This window comes from Rhipicephalus sanguineus, chromosome 10 (genome assembly GCF_013339695.2).
Source record: "Rhipicephalus sanguineus isolate Rsan-2018 chromosome 10, BIME_Rsan_1.4, whole genome shotgun sequence".
NCBI classification, from domain to species: Eukaryota; Metazoa; Arthropoda; class Arachnida; order Ixodida; family Ixodidae; genus Rhipicephalus; species Rhipicephalus sanguineus.
This window is the reverse complement of record NC_051185.1, coordinates 129,125,612-129,152,599: the sequence shown is the minus strand read 5'-3', so window position 1 is coordinate 129,152,599 and position 26,988 is coordinate 129,125,612. Positions and strand designations below refer to the sequence as shown.

Genomic DNA, 26,988 nt, shown 5'->3' with positions numbered 1-26,988 from the left:
CGCTGCCTGGGATGCCGACGTGGGATGGCAGCCACTGCAAGACAACGTCGCAACCACTCTCCCGAAGTGCTAGGAGACTCTGGACGACGCGCTGTGCGAGTGGTGTGCCGGAGTCCTCCCTCGCGAGCTGGCGCAGGGCTGGTTTAGAGTCGCAGAAAATAACTGCGCTCGTGACAGCCGGCGAGTCGCGAAGGATATCGGCAGCCAGCTGCAGACCCACCAGTTCGGCTGTGGTAGAAGAAGCACAGTAGCCCAGGCGTCGCTGGAGTTCAGTGCCGAGCTCGGGGGCGACGCAGGCTGCAGCAGCGGAGCGGTCCTGTAGGACAGAGCCGTCGGAGAAGACGTGGATCCTGCCGGCGAGGTCCTCGTGCATCCGCGCTGCGGCTTCCTGCACGATGGCACAGCGAGGGGTGTTGCGCTTGGAGCGGACACCAGGGATCTCGAGGGAGAATCGCGAGTTGGGCTAGTTGGTGGATGTTCATCGTAATATAATTGACAGCGCAACGGTTTAAACACGGACAGAGAAGGACACAGCGCTGATCTCACAACTAAATTTATTTTCGAAAAAGAAAGAACATATATACAGATTAGTGAGTCACCAAGACCAAGCACAGGTGTAACAGCATAGATGCAACAACAAGTGCATAAGTCATCCATCAATCATGCTTCTAGATGAGGAATACAAGTATCTGTTAGACAAGACATGATTAATCTGTTTGTGTTGTTACACCTGTGCTTGGTCTTGGTGACTCATTGATCTGTATATATGTTCTTTCTTTTTCGAAAATAAATTTAGTTGTGAGATCAGCGCTGTGTCCTTCTCTTCTTTCTGTCCGTGTTTAACCCGTTGCGCTGTCAATTATATTACGATGAATCTCGAGGGAAACTCGCAGGGGCTCACGGCAGTGAGAGGCGGGCCAGCGTGCAGGGGGCGACGGTTCGTCAACTACCACACTATCGTAGAAGTCGATGATTCGGCCTACGCGCGAGTTGGGCACTGCACGAAGTCGGGCGAGGAGCGGGCCGGCGTCTGAGGCCTGGTGAAGGCGCTTTATGTGGCATAGGGCGCGCAGGTCAGATGTTAAAGAAACAGGCCACGCGCGAGTTTCCGCAAGAGTTTCTGCCACACGAGAACTGCGCGGAAATCCGTGGCACATGCGGATCACTCGGAGGTAGTCCCGTTCCAGCGCGCGCCACTGCACCTCACGAACACTGCACAGTGGAAGGGCGTAGTGCACTGCCGAAAGTGCCATTGCCTCGTAGATGGTGCAGGCAAATGAAGGGGGGCAGCCGTCCCCACGGGCGAGGAGTCGGCGAACACACGTTTCGACACGACGGGCGTCCTGGCGAATGCGCTTGACAGCAGGCAGCCACCGTAGACGGTTGTCGATGGTGAGCCCGAGGTAGCGCACGCAGCTTCGCCAGGCGATCGGCGCACCGTGGAGTTGAAGGCATGGTAGGTGGCGGCGCGCAGTAGCTCTGGGATGCACTCGTGGGAGTAACGTTTTAAGACGCAATGGCAGAGGGAAAGGCGTTCCTTCTGTAAACGTTCCACGGCATTGAACAAACGCACGCACCACACCATGCCGCGCAGGGCAGACGGGGAACCGCGTGAGGCGCAATGAACTACCGCTCGCCTTTCAGATGAGTACACGGCATCCTGGTTTTCACTTCAAGGCGCCCGCTGGGTGCGCAAGGAAGCGCGCTGCGCCGAGACCAACAATCTGAGGGAGGGATAGCAGATTGTTTTCTTCGTTTTACCTGAGCCAGTCTCACGGTAGCCAGGAGCCGTTATAGAGTCTGGGCACACAGTTGAGAACATTGACTTGACATTTGAGAATCACCGAACCCCGTCAGGAAATGACGCGCTTTCGTCGTTTTTGTTTTTCCTCGTTGACTTTCTTGTTCCGCTAACTCGAAAGTCGCTTTTTCGTTGTTGCGTATTCAGCCGGTTCTGCTACGTGTGTCCGTCACCATAGGAAAAAGGGTTGGTATCGGGCGCCGGCGCGTGGTTCCGCGAAGTCTTCGAACGCCAGAGATGGCAGAGGGAATCTGATGTTCGACTCGCATGGGACAGAGGAACCAGCCACAACGCCCGCGGCCGCAGAAGGTGGCCGACACCCCGCCAGCGGTGGCCTCCCATTGCGTACGAATGGGCTTCTTTACCGGCTTCAAGGTAATGGTGGCGAGGTTACACTTTGGTTGGGCTCAGTTTCTGGGAGTATGGGGAGAAATTCTACGCTGAACGATATAGTTAGAAAATAAGGCATCCCCCCTCGAGCGGAAGTAGCAACAAGCAAGATACGGAAGTCCCATGTGTAACCACTGACGATCTAGAAAGGCCATACGCCATATGCCACGCGGAAAAGCAGCTGGTGATGACGGGATAACAGCTGATCTAATAAAGACGGAGGAGAATCTATTTGGAATAAACTTGCCGCACTTTACACTCAGTGCCTAAAAATGGCAGCAGTTCCAGTGAGCTGAAAAAATGACATTATACTAATACACAAGAAAGGGGACAGAAAAGACTTAAAGCCCACCAACTTACTTTAGGTGATATACAAAGTATTTACAAAGGCAATTACAAAGGGTATATGAGAAACACTTGACTTCAACTAACCAAAAGAACAAGCCGGGTTCAGGAAAGGCTACGCTAGGATGGATCACATTCATGTGATAAATCAGGCAATGAAGAAAGCTGCTGAATACAACAAACCGTTTTATTTAGCCTTCATAGAGTAAGAAAAGGCATTCGACTCAGTAGAGATAACTGCACTCTTAAAAGCACTAAGCCGACAACGAGTACCTAAATCCTATGCAGATATCAGCTAAATCCTTAGCTGATATTTGCAAAGACTCCACAGCAACCTTACTTCTACACAAGAAAAACGATAAAATTGCGATAAACAAAAGGAGTCAGACAAAGAGATACGATATCCCCAACGTTGTTCACTGCCTGCTTGGAGGAAGTGTTTAAACAGCTATACTGGGAAAAAACAGGAATTAAGGTTAATGGAGAATGGCTTAGTAACATACAATTTGCAGATAGTAACGAACTGCAAAAAATGATTGAGGAATTAAACCGACAAAGTATTACAGCAGGCCTAACAATGAATAAGATGAAGACAAAAGATAATGCTGAATAGCCTGGCGAAAGACAAATAGTTTAAGATTGAAAACCATACATTGGAGTGTCCAAGTATACCTAGGACAACTACTAACAGGACAGCCTAATCCCGAAAAAGAAATTCACCGAAGAATACGAATGGGCTGGAGCGCATACGGACTGCGCTCCCAAATAACGTCAGGAAATTTGCCACAGTCATTAGAGCGAAAAGGATACAACCACTGCATACTGCCATTTCTAGCATTTGGGGCTGAAACATGGAGGATAACAAAATAACTAGAGAAAAAGTTGAGGACCACGCAGCGTGCAATGTAACGTAAAACGATAGAGAGATCGTAAGATGGCAGAATGGGTCAGGGAACAAACAGGCGTTGCAGATATCCCAGATGACGTCAAGCGAAAGAAATGGACCTGGGCTAGTTACGTAATGCGTAGAACAGACAACCGATGAACAGCATGAGCAACAAGGATGGGAAACAGATGTAGGCGAGGAAGGCAGATGTAGCGACGCAGTTCGCAGGGATAAAATGGAATCAGCTCGCACAGGACAGGCATTCGTCCCGCATTGGACAGGCTGGGAATGATGATGACTCACTCAAACGCCTGTCCCTTTAGATGCAATTTCCTGTGCAAGAAATTTAATTATATTGGTGCATGTCACGAACTTTCTCTTTGAACCTTTGAAGCACAGTATCCCAACTACGCATTTCAAGACCAACGTGGAAAATGCCATATGTGTTGTACTTGTAATACACGACCACCAAAGTTGCAGTTAGACAAGTCTGGAGCAAGCCCGATGCTCTCTAAAAAAATTGGTCTAGGAGCGCTTCTTTAGGTTCCTTTCCATCTTTGAGCATTGCCGGTAGGCAATGCTCAAATTATACGTATAATATATGTAGTTCGATGTTAGCTTTCAACTGCTGACTTCATTTCGTCACAGGGGCATTAATTTCAATTAAAAAAATCAAATGTTAATGTAACAAGTTACAATGTTGTGAGTGTACGGGAGCACGTTCCTTTCGCATTACGGGGACTCTTTTCTAATCTGTTAAGAAACGAGCTTTCGTTCCCGCTTTGAAGGAACGTGCACAATACTGCTGCCGTGGTTCTTCTACACAGGCTCTTAGGCTTAAAGGGACACTAAAGGCAAATAAGAAGTCGACGTTGATTGTTGAAATAGCGGTTCAGAAAATCGTAGTGCTACTTCTGTGCCAAGGAAGTGCTTATTTTGAAGTAAAATCACGTTTTAGTGGTCCGCATCGCGTTAGCGCACTTCAAATCACCCGCCTCAAAACCGTCTTTCTCACGTCACTGTTGCCGTGCCCAACGTTGCCCGCCTTTACTGCGCGGCGGCGTGCACCATTCGGTCATCCGGCAACATCACATGCATGAGGCATTTTGTCGAACTTATTGTGAGAGCGATTTTCACGAGCGCGCAAAACGCAAGCGATAGTACACGATACCGAAACTACCACTGAGACGCGATTGCGTGAGCGAAGCAGGGTGCCGGGCGAAGCGCAGTTCGGCGAAAACAAAACCTTTGAACCACGCGCGCCGTTCGCCATGGCAACGCCAAAGAGGTTCTTTTTTCCATGAATCAAACAGAAATGAACAAGCAGCATTTTATTACGTCTCTTGATGCACGGAATGTTCTTTATTTATTGCAGCTAGTTTGATTACGACTGATTAATTGTAGTCGGTCTCTCTCACGTCATCCGGATCACTTCCAAAATGTCCCGCTCGTGGCGCTCATCGTGTAATACATTTAGCTTAATTTCTCGGTAAGTAGGGCACTGCTGTTGATAATATTGCCGTTTTAGACGTTGTCATACATTGAGCTTTCGCTGACATTAATTGTTATTTGCTTTAGTGTCCTTTTAACGTTACGATTGGCACCCCGAACAAACTATAGCAAAGCGCGACTGACATGCACCACTTTCTTATTTTGCGAGCTAGGAAACTTCTGCACGTTCGAATCCTCATTTGCATGAAGGCGTCTTTTACAATTCACCGTAACAAAGCGGCAGATGCACAGTGACTTGGAAAGAAAAAAATATCATCAAGATAGTAAAGACAACATGCAAAACTGTCGATAACGGATGTACCACGCATACGCGGCGGCGGTGACATCTTAGGACGAATATAATGTGGAAAGAGCGAGAAGAGTGGGCATATAAGGAAAAGTACGTTTGTTCTCAGACCAGAAATATTTTGGGCCAGAGACGCTCCAATGCCGTGGGCGGAGTAGGCACAGAGAGACAGGACTGTAACGAAACGGCGCAGCCGGACCGCTTAAAATGCCCCATTCAAAGTGTGCGATGTGTAATTGCGCCCTACCAAATTGCGCTGTTGGTACGTGCACAGGGCCCATATCAAATATAAATAGATCAGTGGTCATCAAGCCCGCTGCGCCTTTTTCACGACCCAGGAGCGTGTAAGATGCCCATGTACCTGCATTTCTTAAAGGGGTACTGACACCTTTTTTCGAAGACAATTTTACTCTACCATACAAATTTGCTGTATGCAGAGACGGCTCTGAGCAAGTGTGAAGCTCAGCGAATGCTGATAAGGTATTTTATTTTGATCTTAAAGTTAGTTTTTCCATGGCGCACCTACTGACATCGACAGTAGTTTGACGTCAGGCTACAGTACAAATTCTGGTGACTTCACGCAGCAGTTTGGCTAGCTGTGATGACGTTAGGTGCCAAAACTTCCAAGATGGCCGCTTGTGCGTCATCAAAACTTCCAAAATGGCCGCTTGTGCGTCACCAACGAAGCCACGGCGCGGAGCGGCCGTGGAAACGTCACTATATATTGTGCGAGCACGTGACGAGAAGCTCATACCGTGTTGTGACGTCAGGGTACAGTAGGAACCGAAACCAGCTTTTAAAAACATACTGTAATTACTTTTTCAGGGCGCACTCGCGCTTAGCATTACCTTTTCTAGGCTCCTGAGGACTTGGCCTTTCATTTGACGCAAAAAACGGACAACTGAAAATATTCGTGTCAGTACCCCTTTAAATACAGAAGCCTCGCTGGAAATATACAAAAGAAAAATCCCATATATTCCTACATTTCTTGCTTCAAGTCCAGCGTTCAAGATAAATAAAAGAGCGCGGATCTCCTCACCAACTCGCCCAACAGTCCATTCTTCTAAGTTCTTGACAACAATGCGACCTGCCAATCATGACAAAAAACTGCTCCCAGAACATACAGTCACAGCTTCAGCAGCTCTTGTTAACAGGAAGAGCACACCCTCGTTCTAAGATGACTGTGCTTTCTTTTTTTTTTTTTTTGTAGCCAGTGGAGAAACACCAAGAGGTCGTCGGCTAGACCCAGACGATGTGCGGCAGCATGGTAAGCATATCCGAGCCAATAGAGTCGGAGACTGATTTGTTGCTAGAAAACCCCGAAAAAAGTAGCACTGACGAAGATTTCATTATTCCTGTACCTTATTATATTTTTGTGCATTTGGAATCACGCTTCCATAATCAAAATGCCCGATCAGCCCTTCATAAGTTTCGAGTGTGTGGAATGATTAAGAAATTTTTGCGGGTGAAAATTGGGTAACCTCGTGCTCTGGCCACTCAAGTAGCCAACAGAGGAAGTAAGCAAAATCACCCTCGGATGTCAAATGCTCTGGCCAGGAGGCTTTGCAGCACCTCGAAAGACGTGATCTGCGGGTCCAGGCTGAACTTGCGCTGCTCAGTAGAGCCCTCGCCGCCTCGCTCGCATTTCTGAAAAAAAAAACAAACAAAAAACAAACTTTTCTTATTACCCTTAGACAGTAGTGAAAACACACTATTGTTTATTCACCTTGTGATCGGAAAATTATTACAACTATTCAACATATCTACGTTTGCTGTCACATATTTTATGCTGGCTGTACAACCAAAGCCAATGACGATCCAATGCACTCTTAATGAGCGTATGCAATGTGCAATGCTCTACATGTTCAGTACCAACCTTCCGTTTCTTTACAACAACTTGTTGTTCTTGAAAATTTCTTTTTCAGATGCAAAAGATAACGTAATTTATAGCATTCAATTTGTGCACATGAAAAGACACTACTTTCACAAGAAATAGGAATTTTTATGTACCTAACGAAAATATTCACTCAGGAGTTCAGGACAAGTTCTTGACCTGTGTGTCGAATAGAGGAAATCACACGTTGGCGTCCGTGTGCTCTGTTGTAATCAATCAATCAATCAATCAATATTTATTAGCAACGTAATGAGAGGATACAAGATGTAAATACGCAGAAGGAGGTCCCAAGGGTAGAAACCGTAGGCGGGACCTCCTGTGTTAATACGGCAGAAAAATGAATAAAACGAATATACAATGAAAAAACATTTTCAACACATTACAATAACAAAGACACCATCAAATATTTCGGCGATTACTAATGAACTCATCAAACACAGAGAGTTAACAAAGTTAGCAGTGCGCGAACGTTCTACGTTGAAAGAAATATGCTTAGCCTTCGCCTAAATGCGCAAATAGGCACTATTTGTTTTAGTTCTGATGAGAGTGAATTCCATTATGAAATGGGTGAGAAAACTATATTCATTTTCGGCAGCAGCAGGCTATTATGGGCCGCAAATCTAGTGTGCAGGATTAGATAGCAGGCAGACAGGCAGGTTAGCTTCATCGCGCGCTGCCGAAGCGGATGTCGAAAGCCATGCAGAAAGAAGCGCCTAGTTCAAATATGCTCCGCCAGGTAATGAAACCATCCTAGCAGCTTACAAGCTTTCAAGGAACTCAATTAATGTTCATTAATTATCTTGACGGCAAATTGGCCCTACATTACCGTATGTCAACTTATGCTCTGAAACCATATTGTCACGTGGCCGTAACGTTCAAGAAAGCAGCAGTCGGAGTGTTGAAGACGAAACTCTTTATTTAGGCGAACTCGAGCCTAGGAAATGAGAAGTTAAAGTACAAGCAATACACACTGTACACTGATAACGGCTAGCACTGTCGAGGGCCGTCGGTAATCTGATCTGCGCTAAGGCACGACGGAATTTATACATGTGACATCGAAGATCCCAGGCTTATCGTTGGTGGCCGTATAAGTACCAGAATAAACTCTACTGTTCTCGTAGCGCCCTAAAGCTTATCAAAGGATTCTAAAATAACCTCGAAGGTTCCCAAACACTGGGGCGTGGTTTTCGCAAGGCAGTAATACGTGTAATGGACCAGTTAGGTAAAAATATAGAAAGGAGTGGGCATTGCAATATGTGTCCAGTACAACTGTTAACCAGAACCATGGCGGTGCACTCTAAGAATAAAAAAGTCAAAAGAGGCTCACGGCACCCAAACGGGCTCGCTCTTCCTGTCCCCACGTGGGTGCGGCCCGCAACCGACCCTCCCTCTTGAGGGGAATCGGCTCCTCAGGACAATTTATAAATAAAGTTCATTGACTGACTGACTGTCTCTTCGGTTATCTGTTTGTCACCTTATGGAAGATAGACTCAGAAAATGAGAGTAAACGTTTCTGCAAGAGTCAGTCGACTCTTGAGCAGTGCGTTTCGGTTGGCTGACGTGCTGAAGGCGCCGTGGATCGCCATCGGCGCGACGGCGCCTCCTCTCTCAGACTCGGTCACGTGAGCTCGGTCACGTGAGCACACAGAACAGTGACGCACTTCCGCGCGGTCTGTCGTCGTCGGGCTCATTGTCGTCTGATGGCGACGGTTTTCTTGCGGTGGCGATGGAAGGAATTTTCGACGTGGCGAATCACTTCAGGTTTGACCCGCTGGCGAGGAGCGATTCGTCGGGAAGCGCGTCAAAACAGAAATGGCGGCTACGACGTCATCATAACTTGTACCGGCTGAAACGTTTACGTAGGGGAAGTAGAGGGGTCACCTCGGGTCACCTCCGAGGGTGTCAATGCACCAGGTGCGGCCTAAAACGCTGGATCGCGCTCGCGAACTTCAAAATTCATATAAAATACCTTCCAAGCTTTATTCGCTGTCGATATTTTGCAGATGGTACACGCACGTACACGGGAATCGATCCAGCAGGCTATCTCAGCCGCGAAATTTTGTGCCAGCACCCCTTTAAGGTGAATGTAGGACACGATACGCGCCACGAGTGGGACATTTTGGAAATGATTCCGATGACGTCAGGAGCCCCGAGAACAATTTACTAGTAACCAAACCAGTTGCAATAAAAAAAGAACCTTCCATGCATCAGAAGACGTAATAAAATGCTGCTTGTTCGTTTCTGTTTGATTCATGGAAAAAAGCACCTCTTGGAGTAACCATGGAGAACGGCGCGAGGGGTTCAAAAGTTCCGTTTTCGCCGAGCTGCGCGTCTCAGTGGTAGTTTCGGTACCGCGTACTGCTGCGTGTGCTTGGCTCTCGCTATTTTCGCGCTGATGATACTCTACTGCTGTTGCTGGCCAAGCTAAGCTCCGTTACAGTGAACTATACAGTTTCGGAGTGGCCCGTGGCTGCGTCTTGGCAAAGTTGATGGCCGCTGTTGCGCAAGAAACCGTAGCGTCGGCGGCCGGGCAGTAAAGGCGGGCAACGTTGGGCACGGCAACTGCTAAGTAAGAAGGCCCGTTCAGGCGGGTTATTTGAAGTGGGCTAACGCCGTGCGGACCACTAAAGCATATTTTTTTTTCAAAATAAGCATTTCCTTGGCACGAAACAAGCACTACGAGATTTCTGTAACGCTTTTTCAACAATCAACGTCGACTTAATATTTGCCTCTAGTGTCCATTTAAACACCATCTGAATGATATTGTGAGTTGTAATTGATACCAGCCGAGTGTGCATGTTTGTGTGATGCTTGCATTGCCTTAACTGATAATATATTTCTGACTCGGTCTTTGGACCACAACCGGCGTTCGCTGGCGCACTAAAAGGACCTACTCTAAATTGTCCGCACTTTCGTGGAGCGTTTCGGGAGGCCGATAGTCAGCCTTTGGAATCTGTCCGGTGATTGCCACCCGATTAACGGGACAAATGACAATTATTCTGGCGTCCACGACAGGACCTTTTGGTGCAAAGTGTGTCCAAAGTAGAGAGAAAGAGCCTTGGGTAGCTGACAGTGCTTTCGTAACGGTTTTTTAGTGTTCCACCACATTCTCGCTAAGCTGTGTGCAGAGAGTGTTTTCATATTCGAAGTTAGGCAGATATTTTGTACACGCCCCTGCGTTTTGTTTGACGGGCATTATGGATCTCGAGAAGTTAGTCGCCCTTGGTGAGAAGACGGGTTTGTCTGGAGCCGAACTACGGAAATGGGTGAACCAAAAGAAAAAGGAGGCGGTAGAAAGAGAGAGGTTGGCGGTTGAGAGGTCTAAGGAAGAAAAAGCAGCAGAACTTCAAAAAGAGAGGTTGGCGGCTGAAAGGGCCAAGAAGGAAAGAAGAGGCTAAAAAGCGACAGGTGAAGGAATAAAGAAAGCAACAATTGAAACTAGAGCTGCAGAAAGACAGGCTACCGGTTGAAAGGGCCAAGGAAGAGAGACAGGCTGAGATGGCTGAGAGAGAAAGGCAACGGCAGCTCCGTTTGCAACAGCGCATAGAAACTCCCGTCCAGGCTAGAGTCGATAAGGTCGAAGTCTGGGTCAGTTGGTACATGACGCTGAGGCAAAAACCAGTCAAAAAGACGCCGGACAAGGGGAAGAAGTGACACACACAAGGACTGGACTAGCAACTGTGCTTTATTAGCTGACAGCACCTCCCAGAAGAACCACGGCGCATGCGCTAATCACGTAAACCCATGAAGTCAAAACCCAAAACAAGAAAAAGCAAAAGCAGAAATTGGCCTACATAACGGCCAAGAATCTACCGCCAGAGTGACAGGAACTCGCATTCCTTCTGCAGTAATGAAATAGACGTACTGCTTACACAATCATCGCGGTGCGTGTTTATATGATAAGCCTCAAGGATTTCGCGCTCCTCCTTGCCACCCCCTCTACCTAAAATCTTAACATTGGAAAACAGCGGCATACAACCACAGATCTGGCAGTGGCGGGGAAGATGGCAGTGGCGATGATTGTGTAAGCAGTACGTCTATTTCATTACTGCAGAAGGAATGCGAGTTCCTGTCACTCTGGCGGTAGATTCTTGGCCGTTATGTAGGCCAATTTCTGCTTTTGCTTTTTCTTGTTTTGGGTTTTGACTTCATGGGTTTACGTGATTAGCGCATGCGCCGTGGTTCTTCTGGGAGGTGCTGTCAGCTAATAAAGCACAGTTGCTAGTCCAGTCCTTGTGTGTGTCACTTCTTCCCCTTGTCCGGCGTCTTTTTGACTGGTTTTTGCCTCAGCGTCATGTACCAACTGACCCAGACTTCGACCTTATTGCATTATATTTCTTCTTCGCTGGGTACCTTTCTAAATGTGCATTCTTCCGGAAGCCAGGCCATTAAGTGTGTTAGCACCATTGCGCTCATCACCTGCCGAGCCCGAGTTCTGTCCCATTGCATCAAGGTGAACTCGGCCCCAAAGGAGCTTGTTGCTTTCTTCGGGTTATTGGAGCCTTCTTCGGGCCACTGGAAGCGTATGACCAAGATCTGGAAATCAGAGTGCTGGAGACAGGTGCGGTTCCTGCATGATTGTCTTCGAATTTTGTGCCTTTCTGGGCATAGTGACTCCGCTGGCGTCCGTTCCCTGCAAGAACATCGTCGCATGGCAAGCCAAGCTACTGAGGTGTTATGGCATCAAGTGCGGCGGTCTTTACCTAAGAAAATACGGCCACAGGTCCACAGTGACAGCGTTACCTTTCTGGAGGGAGCCTCGGTACCACCAGTTGTGAATAACCTTCTTCAGAAGGGCCCCAAGTTCAGCTTGGAGCCAAGAATCAGTGGGCATGAACTTCTTGCGAGTGTACGTCGTGTAGCTCAGAAGGCTGAGAAGGATGAGCAGCAGCGTGTTTTGTCCGAAGGAGTCGATGCTCTCTGCAAAGGTGTCGACTGTCGACCCAAGAAGAGCTCGGGGGCGCTTCACCGCGTTGTGAATCATTTCGTTGACAACGACCTCACGCTACTTGAAGCGGACAAGGAAGGGGGGTTCGTGGTTCTTCCCACGGGAAGCTTTGGTAAAAAAGCCTCGGAAGCCATTGCTAAGAATTTCTTGCCTTCACAACACAAGCCTTCAAAACTGAAGTCCTCTGTGGTCAGCTTCCTAAAGGAGCACAATCTGGTTGCCTTGTCACAGAAGGTGAGTTCTTGCAAAGGCAAACTACTTCGGGTGTTTTTCACCGCAAAAACCCATAAGCCGGATTGCCCGTTGAGGGCTATTGTGACAGAGGCGGACACGTGGCAGAAAGTTGTGGGCCAGTTTCTGCAGCGCTATCTGCGATCCTTGACCTTGCAGGATCCTTACAGTGTAGCGAACTCCTCTGGTGTTGTTGAGCTGCTCAGGAAAGGATTCCCAGGCGCCAATGGGCGTTCTCTGTTGATATAGAGGACTTGTTTTATAGCATCCCCCATGGTGAACTGTTTTTAGCTGTGCGTGAACTGATTGATCAGAGAGAGAGAGATAAAAGCGAAGGAAAGGCAGGGAGGTTAACCAGGTTGCACCCAGTTTGCTACCCTACACGGGGGAGGGGGAAGGGGAGAAAAAAGAATAGATAGAGCAAGGAGGAAAGAAGGAACAAGTAATACGCGCACAGTGTTCACCGCACACACACAGACAGTCACAACCGAGAAATATTTGACATCGCTTCCTCTGCGGTTGTCTAGAAGTAGGCGTTAACAAAGGCTTGCAAGGACTGGCTCCAAGGAATCCAGAACTTGCAGAGCACATTGAGCTGACGGAGTTGTCATTCCGTTGAGGAGAGTGCGCATCGTGGTCATGAGAGACCTCAGCACAGCGAGGACTTGTAGGTTTTTGTCGTGGCAATCATCTGTGGACGATGATGTACATTGCGGGCCATTCTGCATCGGCTCTTTATGACTGCGCAGGGGTGGCAGTGAGGGCCACGCGACATCCGCCGCCGCTTTCAAAGCCTCTGCGTCTTTTCGGCTCTTCGACTGTGATGCAGTGGGCGGTGGTGGTGGCGGCAGTGGTGGTAGCTGTCGCTTCGGAGAAGTCTGACGGTCTGTCGGAGTAGGAGATCGCGTTGTCCGTCCAGATCGCACCGCAGTAGCCTTAGACGGTCGTCGCCGAGGCGAGCGTCGTTGTCTATTTCTCACCACATCAGCGGCCTCTTTGTGCGTTGAGCCGTCCCGTACCATCTGTCTCATGACGCTCCATTCCTTTTTCACCAATGGACAGTCCCTTGATGAGGCTTCGTGTGATCCATGGCAGTTGGTACATTTCAGGACAGTTGCTCGGCAGGATTCCGCATTGTGTGGCTCTGCACAGCGGGGGCAAATCGCCACGTTCCTGCAAACTCCGCTCACATGACCCATTTTTTGACATTTACGGCACTGGAGTGGTCGTGGTGTAAATGGACGGACCACGTGACGAAAGTGTCCGACCTTCACGTGGGATGGCAATATGTCGCCTTTGAAGACAATCTTTACGCAACGCGAGTTGCCCAGACGTGAGACTAGGACTACGTTGCTATGATCACTAACTTCCTTGATGAGCATTGGAAGGTCGCCACAAGGAATGGAGATGTCGACATCGTATATGACGCCTACCACCATGTCCTTGTTAAGTGGAAGGTGAGCTCGAACCTTTATACCGTCGAAGTCTGTGACCCTGGTCAGAGCAAGCAGAGATGCCTGGTGTATAACATCGATGGCCATGACATTCTTGCGGGGGTTGACTCGAACATCCTTGATTTCGTTTGGAGCCAGAGACTCGAGTTTCCTCGAGATGCTCTGCCGATTCAGGTGTCTCAGATTGTCCGATGGCGTAACAGGCACAAATAAGACGGTGTAGTTCGTTGAAGCCACCTTCGGCTTCACAGTAGATGCGGTTGAAGCTGATGAAGCACCCATAGATCTTCGTTTTGGTTTACGACTGTAAACAGGCGTGAATCCATCGTCGGAATCGTCACTGCTCGCCGAATACAGTTCGGTGGACTCACTGTCGGCGTCGCTGAGTTCGCTGTTCCGTTTCCTCGAGGGGCCCGCCGACGGCGGAGGCATGCTGGAGGGTGTGGAAGCCAGTCTACTTCCAGTGTAGCCAAGTAAAATACCGATGGCTACGCGAGGAACATGACAAATCACCAAAAACTGTCACCCGGTAAACAAAGCGCTGTGCAAGAGGCACACTTCGTCGTCAGAATGGTCCTGTTTCCTTTCAAAATGCCTGTGGGTTGTCCGTTGACGCGTTCCTTGAACTGCTAACTATGTATCTTTCTTCCACGGTCGTGGAATTCAATGGCTCGCAGTTCTTACAGAAAAAAGGAATTTGTATTGGGGCGTGCGTAGCACCGATTCTTTGCCAGATATTTTTAGCCAAGTTTGACAACCTGCTTCAGGGCTCTCTTCATGATTCACGTGTTTGTCATATCTTTAGATATGTTGATGATTTCTTGATCATTTTAAAGCTATCATCTAATGACACCGTCACACTGGCGGCAAAACAAGTTCTCAGTTACTTCCGAGGTTGCTCTAACGCCCTATCTTTTACTCATGAACTTCCGGTGGACAATTCCATTAGGTTTTTGGATCTTTTGCTTACTTTTAGGGATGATGGACATTTGTGCTGGTGCTTTTCTCCCAGAAGCAAGAAATCCTTGTTACCCTACTCGTCCGCGCACTCAAAAATTGTTAAGAGAGGGATCGCGAGTAACTGCTTCCGTAATGCACTGCAGAAGAGTTGCCACCACTGCGTTAAGTCGAGTTTTGACTGTCAGGTTGAGCGCTTGGAAGCAGCGGGTTTCCCCCGGCAGGTCCTGACAGCTGTAGCAGAAACGCTGCTGCAAAAGGTGAAAAGGCCGGCGAATAGACGTCCAGAACCAATTGATTCCCAGCGCAAGAGTGTTGTAGTGATGCCTTACATACATAAGGTTTCCCATAATGTGAAAAAAGTTGCTTTGAGACAGGGCGTAGATGTTGTCTTTTCGGCGCCTTGCAAACTTTCTGCGCTGTGTGCACGTGTCGCTCGCGGAAACACTAGCACTCCGGTGTGTTCTATTCGGCATAAAACCAAGTACACTACCTGCGCGAAACATGTTGTGTATGCGATTCCGCTAACATGCGAAAAAGTATACATCGGCCAAACTGGCCGATGCTTGAATGAACGACTGCGCGAGCACCACAATTCGTTGAACACGTCAGACGGGGCTAATCTTCCCCGCCACTGCCAGATCTGTGGTTGTATGCCGCTGTTTTCCAATGTTAAGATTTTAGGTAGAGGGGGTGGCAAGGAGGAGCGCGAAATCCTTGAGGCTTATCATATAAACACGCACCGCGATGATTGTGTAAGCAGTACGTCTATTTCATTACTGCAGAAGGAATGCGAGTTCCTGTCACTCTGGCGGTAGATTCTTGGCCGTTATGTAGGCCAATTTCTGCTTTTGCTTTTTCTTGTTTTGGGTTTTGACTTCATGGGTTTACGTGATTAGCACATGCGCCGTGGTTCTTCTGGGAGGTGCTGTCAGCTAATAAAGCACAGTTGCTAGTCCAGTCCTTGTGTGTGTCACTTCTTCCCCTTGTCCGGCGTCTTTTTGACTGGTTTTTGCCTCAGAGGCTAGAGTCGGGACCAGTGAAAGGGAAGACAATAGCTTTGGTTTCACTGGAAACACGCTGGAGTCACTGGAAACACGCGCTAGCAACGCGCCGGACGGTCTGGAAGGGAAATGGCCGCTGACGCCTAATGTTGCCCGCATGCAGCCTACCTTTGCGGTACTCTAGTTTTCCAGTGACTCTAGCCACAATTAAAGTCCCTCTATCTATATTAAAAATATAGGGACCTTAGCCACAATGACATGTTAGCGCTCTCTGCCGGCGCGGCAGTCCTCGTCTGACATCATTTGGCCGAGTCGGCCATACTGTATTTAATTGACGTCTCGTTGTACAGCAGGCACGGTTGGGCCCTCGAGTCGCGACACTAGTCGCACGCGCTGCACTCTTAAGAACGGCGACGAAGGCAAGGCACCAGCGAAGCACACGTCACAAAACCGAGTAATGGCGAACGGTGAAGGCCGTGCTTTGAGCGTCTAAACATTGCATCCGTCCTTTCAAAGAACGTGCCATCCAGTATAGGCCGTGCACAACGGCCTATACTGGATGGCACGTTCTTTGAAAGAACGGATGCAATGTTTCGACGCTCAAAGCAGAATGCAAGCTTTGCTGCGGAAAGGAAATTCCCGGTTCATGCACGTCGACGTCAAACGTTAAAGTTTGACGTCGACGGTAACAAACATGCCTTTTTATCCACGTTGATATAGTCGTGTACATATAGATGCCATACATTCCCTTAAGCACGGATCTTTTTTATTTATTTATTTATTTATTTATTTATTTATTTATTTATTTATTTATTTATTTATTTATAGAGGATACATCCAAACAGTACATCAGACTATGAGCAGTACCTCAAGAGGCCCTGAAAATGAGTTCTGGACGCGAGAAAGCAAATAAAAAATGCAAGAGCACCAAGCAGCTATAACCCAAAGCAAGGCCGGGCAATTATTTTGGTTTAGCGAAAAACCGTCCAGGCCAAAAGAGGTTCGAGGAGCTTCTGCAGAACTTGATTGTCAAGTCCATGCTCCACATATTTTCAGGAACCTGCCCCGAAGTGGCGCTGATGTCTCGGAGGACACTCGGTAGAAGGATGGATGACGCATTCGAAGACAAACTTTGGAGCATCAGAAGTGAGCTACAAGCGACGACACATGTGTATACCACTGCGGACGTGTGGTCTACTTTCATTCCATCTCATTTATTAATACCCTCAAAACCAAAGGCATTAGAGAGGGGAGTGAGTAAAAAAACAAAGCAAGTAAAAGCACACAAGAAACGCAGCAAACAGTAAGTGAAAATGCAAAATCTTCGGCTCCTATTTATACAGTGTTAGCTAATGTTGTTTTAAACAGTTGATGGTCTTCAATGGCGGTGATGCTTCCGGGAAGGCGGTTGCAATCCTGTGATGTACGTGGAATAAAACTATAACAGTGATCAGTATGACAGGAAATGATTCCAACTTTGTGGGAGTGATCAATGCGAACAGAGTAGTAGGATGGTTTAGCGATTAGTTCATTACGCAGATGGCGGTTACGGAAGTAAATTTTGTGAAAAAGGCAGAGTCGAGAAAAATAACGGCGTGAAGCAAGTGACGGTAGACTGAGAGTTAGTTTCATGGAGGAGATACTAGCAGTTCGGTTGTAGTTGTGGAAAATGAATCGGGTAGAGTTATTTTGAACAAGTTGAAGTGAATCTATTAGCTTGGCAGTGCTCGGGTCCCATGTAGCAGAAGCGTACTCAAGTTTCGAGCGGATTAAGGTTTTGTAAAGAAGCAGTTTTAGAGATGCGGGGGCGGAAGAGAAATTGCGCCGTAGATATCTGAGTGTTCGGTTAGCGTTGTTAACTATGTGGTTAATATGAAGAGACCAAGTTAAATCTGATGTTATGTGTGCTCCAAGGTAGCGGTAAGATGTTAATGACTCAAGGATGGTGTTGTTAAGCTGGTATGCTGGTGGATTAGATGCAGTAGGGGATACACGTGAGACCTTGCATTTATTGTTGTTTAGTGTCATTAGTACAGGCCAAATTTTTAGGCACTAAAGATCCGGCAGATCCCACGCACTTTGGGAATCGATGTAATGCGAAGCAGCCAGCAAAGAGCTGCATACATCGCCTTGTTTGTCTTTGAGCCAAATGAAATCATTCATGCCATGGCATCTAGTTCACCATATATCGCATGTTTCCCATACACGCATGCATGCACAATCTGGTATCATCATCATCATCAGCCTGTCTACGCCCACTGCAGGGCAAAGGCCTCTCCCATGTTCCGCCAATCAACCCGGTCCTGTGCTTTCTGCTGCCACGTAATACCTGCAAACTTCTTAATCTCATCTACCCACCTAATTTTCTGTCTCCCCCTCACGCGTTTGCCATCTCTTGGAATCCAGTCAGTTACCCTTAATGACCACCGGTTATCTTGCCGACGTGCTACGTGCCCGGCCCATATCCATTTCTTCTTCTTGATTTCAACTATGATGTCCTTAACCCCCGTTTGTTCCCTGACCCACTCTGCTCTCTTCCTGTCTCTTAAGGTTACACCTATCATTTTCCTTTCCATCGCTCGCTGCGTCGTCCTCAATTTAAGTTGAACCCTCTTTGTAAGTCTCCAGGTTTCTGCTCCGTAGGTAAGTACCGGTAAGATGCAGCTGTTATATACCATGCAATCTGGTATATACCATGCTTATGAAACTTATACATTCTGGTATATACAATGCATGACCTGTCATTTATGTTCATCACGCACTCGTGTCATGCCATACACTTTTTTGGCATATATCCAGTTAACAAAATGGCCGGAATCGCACCATGACAGTGTCATGTAAATCATACCGTACACTCACAGATTTAGAGGGAGTAATGCAAGAGTAGAGCAACTGTATTACTCTCGCCAGAGTTCTTTAACGCCGTGGGAGAGTAGTGGAGAGTTAGCCGCGGATTTCCTTGAAGGCAGATTGAAAGAGATCGCGAACTCTCTGCTACTCAGATAGAGTTCCCAATCCACGGAACTCCCACTCCGACGTAGCGTGAACAGGGTCGGGAACTCCCTCCCAAGCAGACGGAGTACGAACTAGCGCGAGCTTCCGGCCGACGCCGCACAGCGACATATAATCAATCAATCAATCAATCAATCAATCAATCAATCAATCAATCAATCAATCAATCAATCAATCAATCAATCAATCGTTTTTTATTTCAAGTTCTTATTACATGAAAGTACACAACACTGATTAGACCCATAGCCACTGGCTAGTAGGGGGTCTAAATAAATATGTATTTAAAGGAACAGATTGTGTTACAAAGCAGATATTTTATAGGTACACTTCAATCATAAGAAAAAAAAAGAAAAAATGGAGCAAAATATAAAACGGGAACATATTTGTGATAGGTAGATTGCAGTATCGTGCAATATGTTGCATGCGTGTAAGAGATTGTATGTGCAATACAACAAATATAAATACAGAGAAGTATGTAAAGCATGTCAAGTATGATTTTGGTTTACATATAACCAATATATAACTCAGCACAGATTACAACAAAGTGTGTGTTAGTGTTCCTGTTCATTTTTCTGCAGAAAGTATTTTTTAAGCGCACAGGAAAATCTTTTGCTTTCTGTCTAACTGTCTCTTAACCATAATCCTCCGAGCGTAGACGCCACAGGTGACACTTTAATGTGCACGTTAATAGGATAGCTTTCAGTAATAACAAAAAAAGTGTTTGTGATCTTCAGCCTTTGGTTTCTGAAACGCCAACAGAGGCAGCTTCGAAACCTCGAACATCGGCAACTTCTAACGCATCGCCAACTTAGTTTACGACACAAACTAATTGCCACTGTAATAAGGTCACTAAAGCATTATTGCAATAATAAAAGAAAGAGCTGTGAAAAAAAAATGTTCGGCAGGAGGAATTGAACCTGCCACCCTCGGATCCTCAGCCGCAGTCTCTACCACCACGCCATGCTCCACCACAGCACACATGCAGTAAAAAGACTAGTCAAGACAGAGCTCACCGCTCGGCTTCAAATTTACGGGTCGCATACTGAAGATAGACGCGATCTTCCTTTCCGATGAGAAGAGCTACAAGGTTGGCTAGTTGGTGTTGATTCGTCAAAAGAAAAAGTACAGGACATAAGGAAACGAGCGCAAACTACCAACTGGTTTATTGTGTGAAAAAACGTAGCCCCTATGTTTCTTGTAAAAACGTCTCCTTGTCCTGTACTTTTTAGCTTGTGTCGTTTGTGTTCACTAAGCGCACCTCTGAAGATGATTCCTTTCCAAATAAAATTCGCTTCTTCATAACACACAAACAGCTGCCGACCACGAATGACACTGAATAACGTGCAATCTCGCGCAATCGACGATACATCAGTAAATCGGCCGTGTCAGTGTACTGATTTGTATCTCAATCGATGGGTGCAACTATATACACAATGTATGCCATCATGTTAGTTCAAGAAAGCGTACTAATTGACAAGTGTCTGTCAACGAAGTGCCGGCGAGTGCGCCCGGCGGCTTTCGGTGGCTGCCGGGGTGCGTTTACTGATAGCGATAGCGCGTCGTAACGATGCCCATCGCTTCTTGTGCGGACACCGTACGCATGAAAAAATGGTTCATTCAGGTTAACCGATACTAAAGCTCTACTGTACACTCATTCTTACACGTTCGAATTGCGTATCCTTAAACCCAGAAGCGCCGACAGCATGTACACACGGACACGGCAGGTGCGCTAGGCCTACCTTCGCTGGGAGTCGTACGGGTCATATTGAGTGCGACCGATCTCGGCGCGGCGAAGGTTGAAGAATGCGCATTTTAGCGTCGAAAGCTTTTCACTGTTACATTAAAGTGCAACCGAGGTAAGCGAAAGTGCGAGAATCGCTAGAGATGCGTTTGCGTTGTGGTTACGTTGACCGGCGTTGCTTTTCTGGCGTAAATGCCGCGCCTGCCGCGGTACCGCATGTCCGATCGGACGCCAGATCGGAACGTCGTAAAGTATTCATCAGCTAGCCGTGGTAAAAGATCGTCGCAAGTGTATTTGTAAGCGCGTGGCTACAACTCTCAGACTTGGGTATGAGCTGCTGTACTGCATTGAGCCGATATGATGGAGTCCCAGCTGATATTTGGAATTTACTAATGAAGACGGTGTTGAATATTATGCTGTTCTATAGTAAAAGGTCGATGCGCCAACAGTATCCCAATAGACCATGAGATACACGTGTTCCGTGTATATTTGCTGTTTAAATACGAACTGCAGAGTTGTTGCCACCGGCACTAGAAGGGGGGCAAAACACCATGGATATATATACCGGCTACCGGGTGTGTGGTTGTGTGCAGCGCCAGTAGTGCATGTTGAAACCTCGCTCCTCTAAAAAGCGAGGTTTCAACATGCACTACTGGCGCTGCACACAACCACACACCCATGGGGCTCCGATTGCTTAATATGTAACCAACCTGAAACAATTGACCACGTCTTTCTGCACTGTTGGGAGGGGGTGTACTTTTGGGACGTGTTGCAGAGGACAATAAAAAAAGAATTTCCGTTAGACCCTCATGGAATTCGGTATTTAGCAATAGACAATGAGGACGGGCTACCTTTTGACTTCATCATGATGACTGGCTTGAACAGTATATGGCGCTCACGAATGGCTGGATTTTACTGTGACCCGGATAGAAGACCAGCAAGACAGTATTTTCAAGAAAGTATCCCGGTTTCTTGACGTAGAAAAAACAAAAGAATGTGTTCCTCCATGGTTGGCTAGGGTAGAGCCCCTGCTTACTATGAAGGAATTTTAAATCACAGTGTTGGTTATCCAGTGGCTTCCGGTTTGTGTTTCTACATGTTTGTGGTGTCTTGTAAAATAATTCTGTTGTCCCCGTTTGTGTGATGTACAACCGGAAATAAAGAAAAAAAAAGCCAGTAGTGCATGTTGAAAATAGAGTAGTGGGGCATAGTCATGGGGGTAGGGACAGGGACGAAACGAAGAGGAGAACGAAGGGGGAATTCGGAGCTAGCCTTCATGAAGTAAAGACGTGTTCCAGATCTACGACTACGGGTCCTCGTTATTTATATTTTTTTGGTGCCGAAACCCGGGAACTGGTCAGTGCTGGACAACGATGTCTTCGACCGAGCGTCTTCGGAAGGTGCGTGGAACTGTCAGGGCCAGCGTCTCCCGGAATATTACGCTCCTGACAGGACTGCTGCAGAACCCCGACACCGAGGCGCGTGAGGTCAATAGGCAAGTCGCCGTTTTAAAGAGGAAAGAAGCTGAGCTCCGCCAGCTAGACAAGGACATTCTCGATCTCACGGAAGACGAGGCTGTTGAAGGAGAAGTCGAGGGCGCAAACGACTACCACGAGAAGATTCTATACGCGATTGCTGATGCGCAGTTCCTCCTCTCACAGCGACAACAGGCGACCGGTCTCAGCCACCCATCGGTGAGCGAACGCAATACCGACCGAACACTTGCAATGCAGAGCAATATCGGATCCGTCGGCGCCCCGATAGGACCCGTCAGTACGCCACGCTACCGGTCGGTCGCGCTTCCGAGGCTTCAGGTCCCGACGTATGCCGGAGATTTACGTCAGTGGCAAGAATTCTGGGACCATTACAGCGCCACGATTCACGAGAACACCGAGTTGCCGCCCATCGAGAAATTTAATTTGCTGACGTACCTGACGGGAACGGCCAAGCGAGCTATCGAAGGCATTAGGCTGGCTGATAACAACTATGAAATTGCCGTGACCACACTGAAAGAGCGCTTCGGTCGACAGGAATTACTAGTCAACGAGCACATCGACCAGCTTCTTGCATTGTCGCCCGTGAGGAGTTCCAAGGAAGTGGAGAAGCTTCGGGTGCTGCATGACACCGTGCGTTTCCGCGTAAGTGCGCTCGAAGGTCTTGGAGCACCACCTGAGCAGTACACTGTGGTGCTGCATCGGGTGCTAATAAGGTGCTTGCCAGAAGACTTGACGATAATGTACCGACAGAAGAAGGAGGAGAGCACGCGCGGCACTAATGCATCAGCAGAGCCCACGCCCCCTGAAGCGAGAACGCACAAGGCGACCGACATTTTAGCGTTCCTGAAAATCCAGGTTGAAGTGCGTGAGGAAGGGAAGCAAGAAGCGGCGTCATCGTATACGCACAACTCGATCACGGTACCTGGTGACATGAGCTCGCCGACAAGATCTTCACAGGGCATTCCATCGGCATCCGCGCTAGCGGCGACGGAATCCCTACAGCAGCGCACGCCTTGTGTACTGTGCGACAGCCAAGGTCACAGCCTGGCAGAGTGCACGGTCGAGTTATCCGCCGACGAGAAACGGGCCAGGTTGCTTAACGCTCGGAGCTGTTACAAGTGCGGAATGCGCAATCATGTTGCACGGTTTTGCAGAGTCTCCCTGAACCTTACGTGCAACAAGTGCCAACGCCGACACCTAACGGTCCTTTGCGAGCTGTCACGAGCTGTCACCACGACCGCTGCTCCTACACCAACAGTACCGAGCGAGCCGCTCGGTCAGGCTCTACCTCACCGACGGTAACTATACGGCGTCAACCGGCGCTACAGAAGCCAAGTCGGTGCTGCTTCAGACGGGCCGTGTTTGGGCTGAGAGCGGACGGCGACAGCTCCTGGTGCGCGTGATGCTTGACAGCGGCAGCCAGCGTTCATTCATCCGCACCGACGTTGCCAAGAGATAGCATTGCAAAGTCATTGGCGCGGAAGAGCTGTCATTGGTAACGTTTGGAAACGCCGAGCCACAGAATCATTTACGTTGTCGACGCGTCTCTGTCACGCCGCGTGGACGATTTAACGGCAGCACCGTCACATTGGAAGCACTCGAAGTCCCTGGAGTGTGCACCGTGACAAGTCCACCGCTGAACATTGAAGTGCTCGAGCTGTTGAGCGCCCGGAGGTATGATGCTGCGGACATGTTTGACCCGGAAACTTGGCACCCAGAGGACGTCAGCATATTAATTGGCTCGGACGCTTATTGGAAGGTCGCCACTGGAAAGATTGATCGCCTCAACGAGCAACTCACTGCCGTGGAAACGTCATTCTGGTGGACTGTGCAGGGCAGTAGCTCGCACTATGAAGCTACAGCAACTAGTGCCCTTTTCTTATCGGCTGGTGGTTCTCATCAAGAGTGCGATGAATCGGCTATGTGGCGCCTCGACACTTTGTATTGAGAACCGGTGGTCAAGTACTGTAAAAGACGACCCTGACCTCGACATATTTGAGCACTGTCTGAGCAAGCAAGCTGGTCGTTACCAAGTGCCCCTGATGATGCAGGAGCTTGGCATTCCTGCCGGTAGTGACAACAGACAGCTTGCAGCACGTCGACTAAATCTGCAGCTGAACCGATTGAGGGAACAACCCGACCTGCTGAAACAGTACGACGAAGCCATCACTGCTTATTTCAAGGATGGTCATGCCGAAAGAGCGGATCAAGAGCAGATTCCAGGCCCTGTTACATGCCGCATCATGCTGTGATCCGCTGAGATGCAGTGACCACCAAGCTCCGGGTTGTTTTTGACGCGTCGTCTCATGTCGTCGGAAAACCGTGCCTGAATGACGTTTTATCGAAAGGGATGAAGCTTGGCGTTGACATCGTGCAACTATTGCTATCCTTTCGTTGCTACCCAGTGATTCTTGTGGCAAACATCAAGAAAGCCTATCTGCAAATGCTCATTCGACCAGAAGACCGCGATTTACTACGCTTTCTATGGGTTCAGCAACTGCCAACCAAGGAAGAGCCCAGCCCACCCATTGGCGCATGTCGGATGACTAGGGTCCCTTTCGGAGCAGCATCAAGTCCCTTTCTGCTTGCCGCCACGATACGCCATCATTTAGCGTCCTGTCGGGAAAAATTTCCTGTGACAGTGGCCCTCCTAGAGAAGGCGTTTTACGTGGATGACCTCATCCTTGGGGTGTCCACGGCGGCACAAGCCATGACTGTATACAAGGAAACACGCGCCATATTCGCTGACGCGTGCATGGAGTTACGGAAATGGGCATCGAACTCCGACCTGCTAAAGCAACAGTTTATCCAAGATAACGTGGCCATTGAGACTGAAGCAGGAGATGACCATCTCATGAAGATTTTGGGCGTGCCGTGGGAGCGTAAAGGCGATACCAATCCCGTTGACAGTGCGCAACGCAGCCTCCTTCGCCACAAACAGACCGGCCACCAAGCGCACGATCCTTCAAACAGTAGCCAGAGTTTACAATCCGCTTGGGTATCTTTCCCCCTTCACCGTGAAAGGGAAGCTAATTTTCCAAGACCTGCGGAAGCGGAAGCACTCCTGGGATGACACGCTGCCAGATGAAGTACAAGCTGCATGGAACGCGTGGTGCGCCGAGTTTCCAGATGTCCAGGCACAGATTCCTCGCTACGTGTTTCTGCACTACTGCAGCGTAGAGCTGGCATTTGAACTGCACATATTTGTCAGTGCACTTAGTTGGGCCAGTTGGTTCTGCATGTCGATGAGGTGGATGCGCTTGAAAGACGAGGACGAAGAAGAGACGGGACACACAGTGCGCAAATTGCGCACTGTGTGTCCCGTCTCTTCTTCGTCCTCGTCTTTCAAGCGCATCCACCTCATCGACATGCACATATTTACTGATGCCAGTCCTAAAGCTTATGGTGCGTGTATCTACGTTCGAGCGCTTTCTGCCGACGGGGCATGCCTCACACGATTGCTCATCAGCCGAAGTCGCGTCGCTCCGCTCAAGACGATGTCCCTGTCTCGACTGGAGCTGATCGCCTGCGTTAGTGGAGCACGGCTAGCTCAGTACGTACGGTCCGTTCCACTTCTCCAGCAGGCATCAGCTCATTTTTGGACCGACTCCCTCGTCGCTCTTCACTGAATACGAGATATCGTGTAGCCGAGATATCTAAGCTCACTAATCCCGACACCTGACGCATTGCAGCAGCGGCGAGAATCCTGCCGATCTACTCACCCGTGGCGTGTCTGCAAAGGCGCTTTTGGAGTCGGATAAATGGTGGCACGGTCCCCCTTGGATCTCAACGCCAGGACCGATTCCCAGTTTCGAGCTGGATGACCTTCCGAACGACAGAGACATTGAGCCTCTCTTTGAGACAGCCACGACAATCTGTCCATCGCTTGTTTCATCAAGGACTTCAATTGTGCGTGCGGAAGATTTCAGCTCGCTCAATAGGCTTTTGCGCGTTACTGCTTTCGTAGAGCGCTTCGTCCACAACGCTTCGAGAAGGAGCCCTCCCCGCAGTGGAACGCTCACGACTTTAGAACTTGAAGAGGCCGAGCGTTATAGGCTTAGAGTCGTGCAAGACCAGTATTTCAGAGCCAAAATACGATTTCTTGAGAAAGAAAAAAGGCTGCCATCAACGTCATCGGTTCTTCGCCTGGCCCCATTCCTGGATACAAATGGACTCCTCTGTTTCGGTGGGAGGCTCGACCTGCTTAACACCAGTCCTGACATCCGGCATCCCATTCTGTTGCCCGCCGAACCCAAGTTGACCACACTAAATGTTCAAGCTGCGCATGCCCGCACTCTTCATGGTGGCATCAAGCTCACCCTGACCGAACTCCGGGCAACATTCTGGGTGTTGAAGGGAAGGAAGACCGTAAAAAATGTGCTTTCGCAGTGTTTACCGTGCCGAAAACGACGATTGACGGCAGTGTCTGTTCGAGTAGCACCATTGCCACCAGAGAGAATAACCGAGGCTCAAACATTTTCGGTTGTTGGCATCGACTATTGTGGGCCACTTTACGTTCTCACAACTGAGAACTCAAACAAGTCATACATACTGATATTTTCATGTGCCGCGACACGAGCTATTCACCTCTAACTGACCTCCGCCATGACAGCGGCGACCACGATTCTCGCTTTTCGTCGGTTTGTTGCGCGGCGAGGTGTTCCAGCCGTGGTGTACTCGGACAACGCCCTAACGTTTCGTTCTTGCGCACGGAGTTTCAAAGCGGCCATCCCTGCGTTGCAAGAGCACGCCACCACCACGCGCATACAGTGGAAATTTATTGTGGAACGAGCTCCTTGGTGGGGTGGATGGTGGGAGCGCCTTATCCGCACTACGAAAGACGCTTTGGGGTGTAGCAGCCTTGATGTAGAGGGCCTCATGACAACATTATGCAAAGTTGAAGCCGTCATTAACAGCAGACCCCTGACCTACATGGAGGATGACACAAATGAACTGCAGCCTTTAACTCCGGCGCACTTTCTGCTCGGAAGCGGGCCATCGCCATGCCGGAGCCGGGTGTCACAGCAGAGA

At 48.6% G+C, this 26,988-nt stretch overlaps 2 protein-coding genes across 2 annotated transcripts in view; both read right to left on the bottom strand.

The window, feature by feature from the left end:
- The window catches only part of LOC125760311 (uncharacterized), a 336,735-nt gene that overhangs the window by 178,295 nt on the left and 131,452 nt on the right, over nucleotides 1–26,988 (bottom strand). The gene's annotated exons all lie outside the window — the stretch shown is intronic.
- LOC119372446 (TBC1 domain family member 25) overlaps nucleotides 1–26,988 on the bottom strand; it is a 225,035-nt gene that overhangs the window by 100,538 nt on the left and 97,509 nt on the right. Inside the window, exon 2 of the mRNA XM_049420250.1 lies at nucleotides 6,752–6,867. Within this exon, the coding sequence (XP_049276207.1) occupies nucleotides 6,752–6,867 (116 nt within the window). The remainder of the gene's footprint in view (nucleotides 1–6,751; nucleotides 6,868–26,988) is intronic.